Source organism: Rhinolophus sinicus, linkage group LG12 (assembly GCF_036562045.2).
Source record: "Rhinolophus sinicus isolate RSC01 linkage group LG12, ASM3656204v1, whole genome shotgun sequence".
In the NCBI taxonomy this organism is placed as follows: domain Eukaryota; kingdom Metazoa; phylum Chordata; class Mammalia; order Chiroptera; family Rhinolophidae; genus Rhinolophus; species Rhinolophus sinicus.
The window spans coordinates 29,040,661-29,058,342 of NC_133761.1; the positions used below are offsets into that span (position 1 = coordinate 29,040,661).

The following is a 17,682-nucleotide window of genomic DNA, read 5'->3' on the forward strand; positions in this document are numbered from 1 at the left end:
CTGCACCCGTGTCAGTCATGGGCAACAATCTGAGGCTTCTGGCTGGGGCGAGGCTCACCCCCTCCGTTACTTTCCTCCCATCCTTCCCTGTTCTGGAGTTCTGGCCGGGGAAACTGAGGCAAGGAACGAGGACTGGTGGGTCTACTGGAGAAATGCATGCCATCTCTGGGATGGTTAAAGGAATTGGACGACACCTGTGGACATTGACACATTGACACGGTTGGGGTGGAGATGATAGGTAGACGGGCGACCAGACATCCTCCTAACAGTGAAAACAATCAGTTTAGGAGGCCAGTTTCGCTCAGACCAGGCTGCTTAACTAGTTGTGAATCTTGGAGTTGTTACTTTCTTCATTTATACAGTGGAAGTGATACTCTTGTCACAGAGGGTTAAGTAAAATGCTTTATGCAAAGTACTACGGCTGTTGTGGGTGCTTACTAAAACCTAAATTAACACACCATCCTCTCTGATTCTAGATTAATAAAAGTACACAACAACAGTAAACAAAGTGGGACTTATTAGACTGTAGTGTTGTAGGGTAGTTCAAACCGTTCTATAATTTTCGTATCTTGTTAATTTGTAAATACTTCTAAGCCATTTGTATTTCTCTCGAACCTGTTGCTGTGTGTGGTATCTTTGATTTAATAGTTTTAGCTCACAGAGACTTATGTTTAGCCCTGCATTTCTTTAGAAAGTTGTAGATTCTAGATTTGGGGTTTTATTTTATTTTGATTTTGTCAATATTTAGTAACATTATAAATATCACTCAAAGTGTTTTTCCCCCCTTTGAAACAAATATTTAGTACCAATTTCGCCATCTCAATGGCAAAAAGAGATTTTTCCTTTTGTCCTAAAGGTAGACTTAAGACCTGGAAGACCTGGAAGTTAACTATTTGTTGTCCGTATCTCAGTGATACAGACCCACAAAACAGGCATAACTTTAGATCTAGAGTGAGTTTTAGTGAGCATCAGTTCCAAAAGTTTTTACCTTGAGCTGCAGGATGCTTTAAGTATTTTGTTTCTCTAGATATGATAGTGTAGCGTGGGCCACCTGCATCAGAATCGCCTGAAGGACTTTGTAAAAAATGTAAATTACCGGGCTTATGCTTCAGACATACTTGTAGTGAATCAAAATCTTTTGGGATGGGTGTGGGGACTGCATTTTCAACACGCACTTCAGGTCATCCTGATATACACATTTCAAGAACACTGCCTTAAAGGATTTATAGAAAGGCTTGAAGGGGGTTTATGAGTCTCCTGAAGTTTGTAGATTCTGTATGTGTGTGTAGATTTGAATCTCCGAAGAAAGGAGTTTGTAGTTCATCAGTTTCTCAAAATTAACTATCATTAATCTAATTGATAGTACCTGTTTTCGAGGTAAGAAAGTTCAGGCTAGAAAACATTAAATGACATGCCCAGGACCACACAACTTACTAGAAGAGCTCGATTTAAAACCAACTTCTTGTTCCTGGGCCCATAGTCCATCTGTTTTGTCAGATTTGGTGGGAATAGAAGAATGAAAATAACACCTACAAACAGTGTATGACTGTGACAGCATCCAAATATTATTCTTCACCAGAGAAGTAGAAGAGAAGTGAAGGCAAATGGAAGGGGTGGGATTGGGGAGTGGACGGAAGGGAGGAGCCTTGTAGGACGCCAGCCTGCATCAGGGCATGGTGAGTGCTAGCTGGAGAATCTTGACTTAGATGGCTGCCTTAGCATGTCCAGGCGCCGTTGGGACCAGGTGACCAGAAACTGAGGCAGGCAGAAACTGGAGGCACCATTTTGGTAGAGAAAATGGGATGTGGCCCACAAATGCCTATGAGAAACTTTATTTCAGATTCTCGTTACTTCACACCTTGCAGCTACAACTAAATAGTAGTCTCTCTACCACCAGCTTTACCTGCTATCCAATCCTGTTTAGCACTGCCAAATTAATCCATCATTAACCAGTGCCTCCGTGTTATTCCCCCGCAATAAAAATTCCCCAAAGGTCTCAATTCCCACCAAAACAGGCCCAATTTTTCAGACTGGCAAAGACGCTTTCAAACAGCTTTTTCATGCTAACTGCCATACCTTAATTCAGGTGTCATTTCCACCTCTGAAATTGACAACTGTAGTTGCTACCAAAATCGAGGTGATTTTCTTTTTCTAATTCATCCAGCACATGGATATCCGATTAATCTTCCTAATGCTATCCCTATTTATGTTAATTCCTATTCAGAAACTTTCCATGACTATCCATAAGAATGATTTTTCGCCAGAGGGTAAGGGGGGCGGGGGGTGGGGGGTGGGAGATGAGGGTAAGGGGGATCGAATATATGGTGATGGAAGGAGAACTGACTCTGGGTGATGAACACACAATGGGATTTATAGATGATATAATACAGAATTGTACACCTGAAATCTATGTAATTTTACTAACAATTGTCACCCCAATAAATTTAATAAAACAAACAAACAAACAAACAAACAAAAGAATGATTTTTCAAACTGCCCCCCCCCCCATGAATGCCAGCACCTGGGGGTTGGGGGCAAGTGGGAGAATGAGAGTGTGAGCCTCCCAGCCCCTTCAGAGATTTGAAAATCTTGGACCTACAAAATTCCTAACCTCATAGCCTGATTGATATTCAGAGTGTGGATCATTTAAGGAATTCCTCCCCGTCTCATCTGTTGACCACTTGCTTTAGCCAAATCAGATCACTTCTGCTTTTGCTTTACATCCGTTTCAGTTTGAATCCCAGCTGGCTCCTCCTCCATCTGCCCTTTGCTTAGGCTTCTTCCTTAGTTGTGCTGCCGCTATGTTTTCCCTGAATAATCACATCCATCGATTAATGGGATCTTTACTCCATTAGGAGGGAGTGGAGAGAGTACCTCCGCCTACCATAGTGTTGTTTTCATCTATCTTTTGGGTGTCTTGAAACTGAACCCATTATTTTTTTTTATTACCAAGACTTTTTAAAGTCTTTTGTGTTTGCAACTTTTTATTGTTGTTGTGGCCTGTATTGGTGGGGGGAGTTAATTCAGATTAAGTTTTTGTTAAACTTCTAACGGGAGAAGCAAGAGTTTTTGTCTGATTTATTCAGTTATTCTCCAGGCACTGAGCATTTTCTGTGTCTTAAATCAGTGTTCTTTTGTATTTCTATCACTGATATCCCATTTTAGGCAAGAGATGGGTAGTGCAATAATTTTTCGATTGTTCTCTACACCTCCAATTCCTTTTCTAATCTAACCACATTTCTACAAAAGTGATCTTAAAACATATCCGACTATGTTTCTCACCTGTTTAAAAATTTTCAGCGGCTCCCAATGTTCTGCATGATACAGGCTGGATGCCAAAGTGTTATGTACCAAAGCAGACCACTTTGACCTCCAAATTTTTTTAAAAATCAACATGTTAATATCCATTATATGCAGAATAGACATGCCCACCTTAACCTCAGATAAAGCTTAGAGATGGAGTACAGGTTTTAAAAGCTGAAAGTTAAAATTTAAAAATTTGTTTTTTATCAAAATGATGACACTGAAGTAAAAACGTGTCAAACAGTTGCATCAAAATGGCTCTAGGAAATTAGTTCTGGCAAAATTCATGTATATATTTGCATTCAAGTCCCTCCCATGGCTTTAACACCTGGGCCTATTTTTCCAAACAAAATCGTAAGTGTAACACTGAGAAAAACCACTTTTGTCTATTTTATTAGTATAATTTTTTGGGGGTTAATATATATAACATTATTTACAAAATCAATGAATAGAATAATGATGCTGTTTTGATGAACCTTTTGTTTTGAATTGGGGTGTAGATGATACTTGAAAATTCATATCAAACTTAGCAAACAATTTCTTTGCATATTTATCAGAAGTTCTTTTAATCAATTTGCTACCAGCCACTTCTGTGGATTTATCAACCCATAGACTTTAGAATGCATTTAGGCTGCTCTTTGATGCACTCACATAATGCTGTTCACACTGGTTGAGTTATGTCTTACCAGAACCAGGTGTCTTATTGCCAGTCCTGTCTATACCAACTGTGCTTGTAATTATTGTAATTTAATTAAATGTGATGTAAACTAATAATACATGAGTATGAAAAGAACCTTGCTGTAATGAAAACTTAAATTGAAAGTTTGGAAAACTCAAGAAAGATGAGTTGTTAAAAATAAATTCTGTAGAGTTAGGTATAAGCAGACAAGTTAAAAAAGACTGGGGACAATCATAAAAGAGATAAGAATTCTGCACTCAGATTGTTCTGCCTTAAGTTTGTTAAAACTAGAAAGCATAGGCGATGCTGCGTTATAGTGTGATTATGTTACAAAGACTTGGGAATCCGATCAGTGAGCCAAATTAACAACAATAGCAAAAAACTTTGACCTTATAGCAAAAGATTAGTAAATAAATGTAAATTATGTTTTAAGTTAAATACAATAGTTTATCATTTTCTTATGATTCCTTACTGTAGCCAATTTGCAATTACCAGTTTGGATCACTTCAAATAATAGTGCTTCTACTGTATTATTGTTTTTTCCTTTTTTGTTTGGTTTTGAAAAAAATAAATCTTGGTTTATTCCTGAAAAATACATACAAATAGTTACAGGTTTTTTGTTTGTTTGTTTCTTGTTTTTGTTTTTAACTGCCTCTTTCATTCTCATTATATTCTTCAGTTAAGCAGAGATAGCTAGAGAAACTTTCATCTAGTGTCATCCAAAAAAGAAAAAAGGAAAGAAAAACAACTTGGAAACACAAATTCATACATTGGTGGTTTCCTTTCTGTACAGTATAAAACATTTCTGTTATTTTATTTTTATTACTATTTTATTTTATTTAAAAAAAGAAATTATTGGGGAACCGGGAACAGTGTGTTTTTCCAGGACCCATGAGTTCCAAGTCAAGCCGTTGTTTTCATTCTAATTGTGGAGGGCGCAGCTCACTGGCTCATGTGGGAATCGAACCGGTGATGTTGGTGTTATGAGCACTGCACTCTAACCAACTGAACCAACTGGCCGCCCCTTTATTACTATTTTAAAAGGTTAAAAACACATTTAAAACTGAAGTTTTAATCTAATGTTTGTGGCATTAGAGGGACCAAAGAGTTCTACAGGACACATCTGGAAAAGTCATTGGGAGGTGTTCTCTGCCTTCTTTCTGATTCCATCTCCTTCCATTGTTCCCACATACCATAAAGTCAGGACTTAGAAAGTACTTCCCGTTCTTTAACAGTATCACATGTCTTTTTTACATTGTTTTCTCTTCTAAAATATAGGTTCCTAACCCAGGTCCACAGAGGATACCCTGGAGAGACTAGAGCTTTGGGATGTATAACCCTCTTGACATTGCATTAAACTGGGTGTGGATTTTTCTAAGCATTGTGAAAATAAGCAATATGTCATCTCTAGCGCAGTTCAAAGGTTTATGTTGGTTAAGCCCCCTCTCCACATTGCAAAAATCTTTCATACTATCCTCCTAATCCAGCCTCTTCTCAGGATGGAACAGGAAGAATATATGTACAAATGTGATTTTCATTCTAATTTAAAGGTTGAAGTCGTCAGCAGTTTTTACAGATCCTGACATTGATCAGTTATTTGTCAGCATTTAAAGACTCCATTCAGGGCCAGGCTTCTTGGTGCAAAAGGGTTACTGCTTATGATGTCCTCCCCAACTTTCAGTATGGCCCACATAGCAAATATAGTGACGGTAAAGAATTCCAGCTCTGAATATGTACCTGTACCCCAGTGACAAAATATAATTAAAAATGATAAATAAACAAAAATGCAGAATTATGTCATAATGCTACATATGATGAGAAAAGCACAATCTAGAAGAACCAAAGGAAGAACAAGGTGGGCCAAGACAAGTTTGACATATCTGTTGACTGCAGACCTCTACCTTTTCAACTGCGCTTTAAAGTTGGATACCCCTTTTTTTCATAAGCCTTTCCAGAAGTTCTCTAATTATTTCATAAATGAAAGGTCCCTGAGAACAGTCATAGAAGATACTGATTTATCAAATATCTAACCACTATAATAGTTCTTTTATCAGTTCTTTGAATATAGGGACAACCTTTAACAGGCCATCCAGAAACATCCCAACAGTCAATAATAACAAAATAAGAATTTAAAAAGTGTGTAGCACTTGAGAGTATACAAAGTGCTTTTATTTATATTAGCTCCTCTGATCTTTCTAACATTCCTTTGAAATAAGTATGGCAACTATTATCTTTAATTTATAGATGATGATGCTCAGATTAAATGACTTGCCTGAAAACGTGAATAATACTGTACACTTATTGTAAGTGAACACAATTTTGTACTATAATGAACAGTTTGAAATGAAATATGGTCATTTGGTTCACCTCAAGTTCTGCTGAAAGTTTAGCAATTTCCAAAATGCTGATTTTCAGTCTTACTTTGATTGTCTCATCATTCACCTGGGAAACATGCCCATCAACAACGTACTTCATGATTTCATTACATACAATGATTTTAACCTGGTAAAAGAGAAGGCTAATGCATTTTGAGAAAGTATTACCCTGTAAATTGTGACACTGTACCTGTTAAAAATCACTGCTTTAAACCTTATTAGTTTGGCTGTCCTTCACCAGCTCCAAATCATGTTGGTTCCTTCAACTTTATTTACAAAGGAATTATTTTTCTTACTTTTCTGTAGAATCTAATTTGGTGGTTTCCTCCCCCAGTCACTGGTTCCATCACTACCATTGGTTAAATTAACTTTGTTTAGCAGGAGATAGTAATATATACTCTCTTTAGCCTTAGTTCATCTCACTGTTTTGAATTCTGGATTTTAGATGTAGGCTGGCCCTACTCTAGCTGCTCTCCACACGTACAGAGGTGTAGCTTAAGGCAGGGCTTTGAGTTTAGACATATCTCATTTCTAATCTTGTTCTGCCACTTACTAGTTGTGGGATCCTGGGGATGTTATTTACATCCTTTGAGACTTAGCTTCCCCATCTGTAAAATGGAAATAATATTACTGTTTGTCAAAGTTATTCTACAAATTATGTGGAATAGTGTATATAAAGCATCTATGTGATGACGGCTCCAAAGCAGCCTCTGACAGACCCAGAGGACCTGCCTGCCCTTATGTTATGTATACCGCCTGTTCCAGAGCCTAGCACTGCAGTGTCTCCGTATCTTACGGTTCTTCTGAGATCACAAGCCCTCAATGGCAACACAAACACTTGACCATTTCCACTTAAAAAACTTGCTCAAATATTTTTGGAATGAGTAACAACTACGTGCCTCGCACTAGGCTAGGCTCTAGGGATTCCACAAGAGTAAAGATGGTTTTTACTCTCAACAAGCATAGTCTAGAGGCGACTGTAGACAAATATCAGGGAATTAAGTTACAGTGAGTGATGTGCTATATTAGGGACTTAACCCAGGCCTTTGGGGTGTTGGGGGGTGTGAGAGAAAGGTGGGGGCACTCAGAGAAGGCTTGATTTGAGTGGTCATTAGGTTTTTTCACTGCTATATTATGGTCTTATGTTAAATTAAAAAATTCTAAAGGGATCCCGTAATCTGAGCACAGGATAAAGAACAATCAACAGCTCCTTCACTTACTTACCTAATGCTCTTGGCATTACGTTTGACACAATACTCTGGGGACATCACAATAAATAAAAGCTGGTTTCTATGCTCCGGGGCCCCAGTGCTCTATCTGGGGAGGCCCACACTTTCAAAATAAGACCGTCTGTGCTGCAGGGGGAGCATGTGTGACGTGCGCAGGTCCCGCCTGTATCTGTGTGGCCTCCCGCTTTGACTGTGGCCTTTCTCTCAGCTGGCCTCCTCCGCGGTAGCACACTGGATTCGGAGAGGTATCCGAAGGATTGAGGCTCAGTGGAGGCGACAGTAGGGATGCAGGAACACAAGGGACAGGCCTGGCACAGGAGACACAGAGACAGTTTGAGTTAGGCGTCCAGAATCGAAACATAATCATCTTGATTTACACGTTTTAGCCTGTTTCTGCTTTGTATATCCTCATTCTCATGCACACGCTTCTGATAGTCTCCCTGACTATTTAAAACATATGTGGCCTGCCCTCTGTTCGAGTGCCGTCGTGTTTCCAAGTACAGGTATGTGTTTCTCACTTTATTCCACAAAACTTTAAGACAGCACAGTGAGACCATATGCAGTCAAGTTAACATGTAAATAGCAATAACAAAGTGGTATGTGATAAGCTTCAAACGAACAAAGGTTGATAGGTTGTTGGTAAAGAGTTTTCAGCTAAGTATTGTAATTCAGTTAAGATTAGAAAAGAAAGCATTAAAATAAAAGAAATTGCTTATAGCAGTATCCTGTTTATGCCAGCACTCTATCTCTGAGAGGGAACTGAAGAGACTTTTTGTTCACAAACTTAGAAATTTGCCCACTGTGACCTTTATGGGTCTAGTTTTCTGCTTATCCTCAAAATAGCATTGATGACAATTTTATTCTTTGCTTGTTATTCACCGGACTGTTTAAAGGACTTGTAATCATCAAAACTAATTTGATGATTATCCATGAGGGAGGCATTATTTTATTGATGAGAAAACCAAGGCTTAGAGAAGGTAAGCAGCTTGCTGCGCTCACATAATTCACCAGCTACCAGGTAGCAGTAAGGATTCCACCCAAGCAGACTGGCTCCCATACTTCTCGTGTGCCGTTTCCCTAACTCCCCCAGGTGTGTATTTAGATATGAGTAAAGAAGAAATGTCTACCCAAAGGAGGTGTTTGTGCTTTATTTTTCAAAGCGGTTATCTTCAGATACCAACGAAAATGAAGCGAAGTCAGATGAAGAGCCGCTCCTAAGAAAGAGTTCTCGCCGATTTGTCATCTTTCCAATCCAGTACCCTGACATTTGGAAAATGTATAAACAGGCACAGGCGTCCTTCTGGACAGCAGAAGAGGTAAGTGGCATCACCTTATCAACACGCATGTTCTCTAGTGCACCTGTTACGGGACACTGAAACATTTTAACTTGTGAGATACAGTGAATAAAATCCATTGTATAAGATACTATTTGAAACTACCGAGATTAAATTACAGTGTTTGCCAATGTTTTTGGTGTTTAGACTGCTGTCTATAAACATGTTTCCTGCTATAAAAAATGGCATCTCAGGCTGCCAGATTTTTATTTCCAATATATTTTAGGACATTTTCTATTTGTAAATGGACTTTTGGTTTGCTGTGACCAATTGAAACTGGTCTTTACTGATGGTCAGCAGAGTAAGTAAAACTGCAGCTATAGCCAAAAAAATGAAAGTGAAAGCCTTAACCCACTTTCACTTGAGAGACTTATCTGATTATACAGAAGGAGCTGTTGTCACAGGAAGAGTCTGACCGCCCCTGCAATGTGCTGGCTTCTGAGCTGCCAGCAGGCATTCTCTGTGCTCCTCCCGGTCTGGCCCTGCCCTTAGCCACTTCCAACCTGGCACAGCTTCCCCAACACACAGGACAGCTATGGAAAGCTTTCTGTCAGAGTGGCATTTTCCACCTAGGAAATGAGTTGAACACAACAAATTAGAAAATACTTGCTGGTTTGGTAAGGACGTTTGGTCGTGCAAGTGGTTGTTGCTCTGTTGTCTAACTGAACACACAAATAGCCATTGTCTTCATCTTTTTTTCTTTTTTAACTTAATTTTTATTTTGGATAGAGTAATTGTGTTTATTGCATTTTCCAATTCTAGCTTTCAAGAGCATTTTTTGATACCACGCCCCATTTCAGGCACTGCAGATAGACTAGAAAACCTGAAAAATTTCTTGCCCTTATATGCCTTACATTTTAGAGTGGGTATGTGAGCAATTCATTAAATGAAATATGAACATCACAAACAATAACAACAAAAATATTTTAAAGTAAAAAGAAAAGAATGGGAATTCACAGATTAACAAATTAGTTTGAACAAAAAATATGGAAAGTGAAAGTACTAACAGTTCTTAAAAGACAAGTAAATTTGTAAGGAAAATGGTTATATATCTACATCTGTATTTGTTTATACACCTTTAGCTATAACTCTGTGCATGGGCTGTTGAGAAACAAAATGATTAGGAGATTGTGCAAACAAGTAAAAACTGTAGGCACAGAAATGACTACAACTCAAAGTATACGTATGGAAGCTGTACTTTTTGTTTTTTAGCTTTTTATTTATTTTTGTTGTTGCTGCTATAGTTATTATTATTATTTTTTATTTTTCAATTGCAGTTGACATTCAATATTATTTTATGTTAGTCTCAGGTGTACAGCATAGTGGTTAGACATTTATATAATTTATGAAGTGATCCCTCTGATAAGTCTAGTCCCCACCTGGCACTATACATAGTTATTACAATATTATTGACTATATTCCCTATGCTGTACTTTACATCCCTGTGACTATTTTGTAACTACCAATTTGTATTTTTTAATCCCTTCACCTTTTTTACCCAGGTTCCTAATCCCCCCTCCTCTGGCAACCATCAGTTGTTTCTCTGTATCTATGAGTATGTTTCTGTTTTGTTTATTTTGTTTTTTAGAGTCTATATATAAGTGAAATCATATGGTGTTTGTTTTTCTATGTCTGATTATTTCACTTAGCATAATACCCTCTAGGTCCATCCATGTTGTTGCAAATGGTAAGATACCATTCTTTTTTATGGCACAGTAATATTCCATTGTATAAATGTACTACATCTTCTTTATCCACTTGTCTATTGATGGGCACTTAGGTTGCTTCCATATCTTGGCTATTGTAAATAGTGCTGCAATGAACATAGGGGTGCATATATCTTCTTTAATTAGTGTTTTGGATTTCTTCGGACAAGTAGAAGTAGAATTGCTGGGTCATAATTGAGGTGATATCTCGTGGTTTTTAATTGCATTTCTTTGTTGATTAGTGACATTGAGCATCTGTTCATATGTCTGTTGGCCATCTGTATGCCCTCTTTGGAGAAATGTCTATTCAGATCCTCTGCCCATATTTTAATTGGATTGTTTGTTTTTTTGGTGTTGAGTTACATGAGTTTTTTATAAGTTTTGGATATTAACCCATTATCTGATGTGTCATTGGAGAATATCTTCTACCAATCAGTAGGTCATCTTTTTGTTTTGGTGATGGTTTCCTTTACTGTGCAAAAACTTTTTAGTTTGATATAGTCCCATTTCTTTATTTTTTCTTTCGTTTCCATTGCCCAAGGACATGTATCAGAAAAAAGTATTACTAAGAGCAATATCAGAGAGTTTACTGCCTATGTTTTCTTCTAGGAGTTTTATGGTTTCAGGTGTTACATTTAAATCTTTAATTCATTTTGAGTTTATGCTTGTATATGGCATAAGAAAGTGGTCTAGTTTCATTTTCTTCCATGTATCTGTCCAGTTTTCCCAACATCATTTACTGAATAGATTGTCTTTACCTCATTGTATATTCTTGCTTCCTTTGTCATAGATTAATTGACCACATAGGTGTGGGTTTATTTCTGGGCTCTCTATTCTGTTTTTATGCGAGTACCATGCTGCTTTGGTTACTATAGCCTTGTAGTATAGTTTGATATCAGGTAGAATGATACTCCATCTTGGTTTTTTCTCTAGATTGTTTTGGCTATTTGTGGTCTGTTGTAGTTCCCTATAAACTAGGATTACTTGTTCTAGTTCTGTGAAAAAATGCCATTGGTATTTTGATAGGGATTGCATTGAATCTATAGATTGCTTTGGATAGTATGGACATTTTAATAATGTTAATTCTTCCTATCCACGAGCATGATATATGTTTCCACTTACTTGTATCTTCTTTAGTTTCTTTCTTCACTGTCTTACAGTTTTCCAAGTATAGGTCTTTTACCACCTTGGTTAAATTTATTCCTAGGTATTTTTTTGATGCGATTGTAAATGGAATTGTTTTCTTAATTTCTCTTTCTGATAGTTCATTATTGGTGTATAAAAATGCAACTGATTTCTGAATATTAATTTTGTATTCTGCTACTTTACTGAATTCATTGATCAGTTCTAATAGTTTTTTGGTGGACTCTTTCAGGTTCTCTCTGTATGGTATCATGTCATTTGCAAATAATGAGAGTTTTACTTTTTTCTTTCCAATTTGGATGCCTTTTAATTCTTTTTCTTGGCTGATTACTGTGGCTAAGATTTCCAGTACTATCCAGAATAAAGTGGGGAAAGTGGATATCCTTGTCTTGTTCCTGATCATAAGGAATACACTTTTGGCTTTTCCCTGTTGTATATAATGTTAGCTGTGGGTTTGTCATAATGGCCTTTATTATTTGGAGGTATGTTCCCTCCATTCCCACTTCGATGAGTTTTTATCATAAGCGGATACTGTATTTTGTCAGATGCTTTTTCTGCATCTTTTGATATTATATGATTTTTACCCTTCATTTTGTTTATGTGGTATATCATGTTAATTTATGGATATTGAAACAACCTTACATCCCAGGAATAAATCCCACTTGATCATGGTGTATGATCTTTTTAATGTATGGCTGAGTTTGGTTTACTAATATTTTGTTGAGGATTTTTGTATTTATGTTCATGAGGGATATCGGCCTATAATTTTCTTTTTTTTGTAATGTCTTTGTCTGGTTTTGGGATCAGGGTAATGCTGGCCTAGTAGAATGAGCTTGGGAGCTTTCTCTCCTCTTGAACTTTTTGGAATAGTTTGAGAAGGATAGGTATTAATTCTTCTTTAAATGTTTGGTAAAATTCACCTGCGAAGTCATGCAGTTCAAAACGTTTGTTTTTTGGGAGTTTTTTTGTTACTGATGTGATTTCATTAGTAGTAATAGGTCTGTTTAGATTTTATGTTTCTTGTTGATTCAATCTTGGAAGATTGTGTGTTTCTAGAAATTTATCATTTCTTCCACATTGTCCAAATTGTTGGCATATAATTGTTTGTAATATTTTCTTATAATCTTTGTATTTCTGTGGTGTCAGTTGTCACTTCTCTTTCATTTTTGATTTTATTTATTTGGGTCCTCTCTTTTTCTTGATGAGTCTGGTTAAAGGTTTATCAATTTTGTTTATCTTTTCAAAGAACCAGCTCTTGGTTTCATTGATCTTTTGTATTGCTTTTTAGATTCTCATTTATTTCCACTCTAATCTTTATTATTTAATTCCTTCAATTCACTTTGGGCTTTGTTTTTCTTTTCCTAGTTCCTTTAGGTTCACGGTTTGATTGTTTATTTGAGATTTTTCTTGTTTCTTGAGGTAGGCCTATATTGCTATGAATTTCCCTCTTAAGACTGCTTTCGCTATGTCCCATAGATTTGGGGTCATTGTGTTTTCATTTTAATTTGTCTCAAGCTATCTTTTGATTTCTCCCTTGATGTCATCGATCCATTCATTATTTAGTAGCATGTTATTTAGTCTTCATGTGTTTGTGTGTTTTTCATTTATTTTGTGTGCGTAATTGAGTTCCATTTTCACACCACTGTGGTCAGAGAAGATGCTTGTTGTGCTTTAAGTCTTCTTAAGTTTATTGAGACTTGTTTTTTTTTTTTTTTTTTTTTTTTTTTTAAAGATTTTATTGGGGAAGGGGAATAGGACTTTATTGGGGAACAGTGTGCACTTTCAGGACTTTTCTCCAAGTCAAGTTGGTGTCCTTTCAATCTTAGTTGTGGAGGGTTCTGTTCAGCTTCAAGTTGTTGTTCTTTCAGTCTTAGTTGTGGAGGGCGCAGCTCAGCTCCAGGTCCAGTTGCCGTTGCTAGTTTCAGGGGGCACAGCCCACCATCCCTTGTGGGAGTCGAACCGGCAACCTTGTGGTTGAGAGGACATGCTCCAACCAACTGAGCCATCCGGGAGCTCAGCGGCAGTTCAGCTTAAGGTGCCATGTTCAATTTTAGTTGCAGGGGGCACTGCCCACCATCCCTTGCGGGAGTCGAGGAATTGAACTGGCAACCTTGTCGTTGAGAGCCCGCGCTCCAACCAACAACTGAGCCATCCAGGAGGCAGCTCAGCTCAAGGTGCCGTGTTCAATCTTAGTTGCAGGGGGCAGAGCCCACTATCCCTTGCGGGACTCGAGGAATTGAACTGGCAACCTTGTGGTTGAGAGCCCACTGGCTCATGTGGGAATCGAACCAGCAGCCTTCAGAGTTAGGAGCGCGGAGCTCTAACCGCCTGAGCCACCGGGCCGGCCCCGAGACTTGTTTTGTGGCCTAGCATGTGGAAAATGTTCCATGTGCATTTGAAAAGAGTGTATATTCTGCTGCTTTGGGGTAAAATGCTCTGAAAATATCAATTAAATACATCTGGTCTAATGTGTCATTTAAGGCTGCTGTTTCTATATTGATTTTCTATCTGGAAGATCTAGCCATTGATGTCAGTGGGGTGTTACAGTCCCCTACTTTGACTGTGTTACTGTTGATTTCTCACTTTATGTTTGTCAATATTTGTTTCTATGTTTAGGTGCTCTTATTTTGGGTGCATAAATGTTTACAAGGATTTATATCCTCTTAGTGGAATTATTCCTTTTTCATTATTAAATGTCCTTTGTCTCTTGCTATAGCCTTTGTTGTAAAGTCTATTTTGTCTGACATAAGTATTGCTACTCCAGATTTTTTTTTGTTGTTGTTTCGATTTCCATGAAATATCTTTTTCCATCACTTTCAGTCTGTCTGTGTCTTTTGATTTGAAAAGCATGTGTATTTGAGTCTTGTTTTCTTATCCACCCTATGTCTTTTGATTGGAGCGTTTAATCCATTCACATTTAAAGTAATTATTGATAGGTATGTAGTTATTGCCGTTTTATTATTCTTATTTCTGATCTTCCCTCCCTTTACCCCCTTCTTCTTAAAGAAGTCCCTTTAACTCTTCCTGTAAAACTGATTTGATTGGTGATAAATTCCTTTAGCTTTTTCTTGTCTGGGAAGCTCTTTATCTCTCTTTCAGTTTTAAATGATAGCCTTGCTGGATACAGAAATCTTGGTTATAGTTCCTTGCTTTTAATCATTTTGAATATTTTGTGTCAATTCCTTCTGGCCTGTAATGTTTCTGTTGAGAAATCAGCTGACAATCTTATGGGAGCTCCCCTGTAGTGAACTAACTGCCTCTTTCTTGCTGCTTTTAAGATTCTCTCTTTGTCTTGGTGTTGGCCTCTTTTGGTTCAAATTATTTGGGACTCTGTGCTTTTTGGACTTGTATGTCTATTTCCTTCACCAGGTTAAGGAAGTTTTCAGTTATTATTTCGTCAAATAGGATCTCAATCCATTGCTGTCTCTCTTCTCCTTCTGGTACGCCTATGGTGTGAAAATTGTTTGCTTGATGTTGTCCCAAATGTCTCTTAAACTTTATTTGTTTATTTATTTATTGCTGTTTTTATTGGGCGTTTTATGCAACCTTGTTTTCCAAATCACTGATTTGATCTTCTGCTTCATCTAATCTGCTGTTGATTTCCTCTTATGTAGTCTTCATTTCAGTTATTGTATTCTTTATTTCTGACTGGTTCTTTTTATGGTTTCTGTGTCTTTTTTTATGTTTACTGTTTCTTTGTTGAAGTTCCCATTTGTTGAAGTTCATCTACTCTTCCCCTAAGTTCCTTGAACGTCCTTATAATCAATGTTTTGAACTCTGTATTTTGTAGATTTCTTGCCTTCATTTCATTCAGTTGTTTTCCTGGAGGTTTCTCCTATTCTTTCATTTGGGGTATGTTTTTTTTGTCTTCTCATTTTGGTTGCTTCACTGTCTTTGCTTCTATGTATGATGTAGATCTGCTATGTCTCCCAGTATTGGCCAGGTTGCCTTATGTAGTAGGTGACCCGTGTCACCCAGTTGCACAGTCTCCTGATTACTGGATCTGGGTGCTCCAGGCATGTCCCTTGTGTGGGTTGTGTATGCCCTTCTGTTGTTGTTGAGACTTGGTTTGCTGTTGGCAAGTCAGTAGGTAGGATTGACTCTCAGGCTGACTGGCTGTGAGGATTGGCCATAACCACAGTGTTTGAGCTGTGTGCAAAGGCTGACCCCATGGAATGGGATTCACCCATTCCTTGGTCCTGCCACAACAACCTTTTGGTTGTGCCACTTGTGGAGCTAATTGGGTGGTGCTCTATTGTGGTGTGAAGCCAGCCACCAGTTGTGTTGGTTCTGAGGTCTTTTCAGAGAGGCTCTGGACAGGTCAAGGTCAGCCATTGCCTATGACTGGCCTAGGGCTACCTGGTAGGAGATACAAAGTAATCTGTGGTTGGTAGCTATCTGTGCTGACCTGAAGGCATGTGGGAGATGCCATGCTGTGAATCCAGGCCTGCTGTCCCCAATATTGGGTCTGGAGCCGCTCAGCAAAAGGCACAGAACACCCCAAGGCCTGCAGTTACCTGCTGGCTTCCTGTAAGGTTCAGCTGCTAAAATTGCCTCTGGCAGTATTTGAGTTGACAGAGGCAGGATCTCAGGGAGTCATGTGGGTGGGATGAGTGGTGTTCATGAGATTAATGCAGATTCAGGGTTGGCAGTAGTGCCAAGCAAGGGGCTACTCAGCAGAAGGCACAGGGCATAGCTGCGTGGCTAGCTGCTGCCTGCCTGGGACCTGCAGACCTTGGAGAGTTTTTTGAGAGACTGCAGTTTGGGCCCAGGCTGGCTGCATGCCACTGAAAGACCCTTTGGTGGTGTGGGTCTGAGGCCAGCTACCCACGACTGAAAGAGCCTCAGGTCGTACACGAGTTGGGTGGGACAGGATCTCAGGGAGTCATCAGGGTGGGATGAGTGGTGTTTACCAGGCTACTGCAGATTCAGATTTAGTAGATTCAACATAGGAAAAATGAAGCCTGTCTGCAGGCTGTGTGAGAGAAAGATTTAACATAGAGACAATGGTGGCTGTCCCATCAGCCCTTGCCCTGAAGCCACACAACTCAGTTTCTATCTGTATGTCTCTGGCACCCCCTGAGCCACTGTCCCTCCACTGGAGCCTAGTGTGAGTGCCTGCAAGCAAATGAGTCTGTGCATGGTCCCTTTAGAGTATGCCTGGGTTTCCAGCAACCCTCAATCCCACCCTGACTGACAGAATCCCCACTGATTTTCACAGCGAGATGTGGGGACTCATTCTTTCCGGCACTGGTGCTCTGGACTGGGGAATTTGGTGTGGGATTGGGACACTTCGCTCCTCAGGGGGGTCCTCTGCAGCTGAGATATCTCTCCTGATTCTCAACCACCACATGTGAGTGTGGGACCAGCCCATTTCATGTCTCCACCCTCTTACCAGTGTCGATGTGGCTTCTTGTTTATATCCTTAGTTATAGGACTTCTATTTAGCTAGTCTTCAGATGGTTTTCCAAGTTGATTATTCTATAATTTAGTTGTAATTTTGATGTGGTCATGGGAGGAGGCGAGTACAGCATTTACCTTCTCTGCCATTTTGACTGGCACTTCCCATTGTCTTTGTCTTTGAATATGATGGATGATATCTGCATAGCACTCATGGTGTGTGTGTGTGTGTGTGTGTGTGCGTGTGTTTATTTATATACGTACATGTATCTATTTGGGCCTATATATATGTCTATCTATTTTTCATAAAATTGATTCTATACATGTAAATGCATGCTGTTAAGAATGCAGGCTATGGAGCCAGATTGCCTAGGTGTAAATCCTGGCTCTGCCACTTACGCGCTGTGGAAGTGAGAAAGTTGCTTAACCTCTCTGTGTGTCCTTATTGGCATATTGGGCTAATAGTACCTGATTCATTGGGTTGTTATGAGGATTAATGAGATGAATCTCATT

The 17,682-nt window shown here is 38.7% G+C and overlaps 1 protein-coding gene across 2 annotated transcripts in view; it reads left to right on the forward strand.

Annotated features, from left to right (window-relative positions):
• The window catches only part of RRM2B (ribonucleotide reductase regulatory TP53 inducible subunit M2B), a 39,862-nt gene that overhangs the window by 464 nt on the left and 21,716 nt on the right, over positions 1-17,682 (forward strand). For both annotated transcript variants that reach the window (XM_019710964.2, XM_074316280.1), the window contains exon 2: positions 8,747-8,902. In XM_019710964.2, coding sequence (XP_019566523.2) covers positions 8,747-8,902 — 156 coding nt within the window. The remainder of the gene's footprint in view (positions 1-8,746; positions 8,903-17,682) is intronic.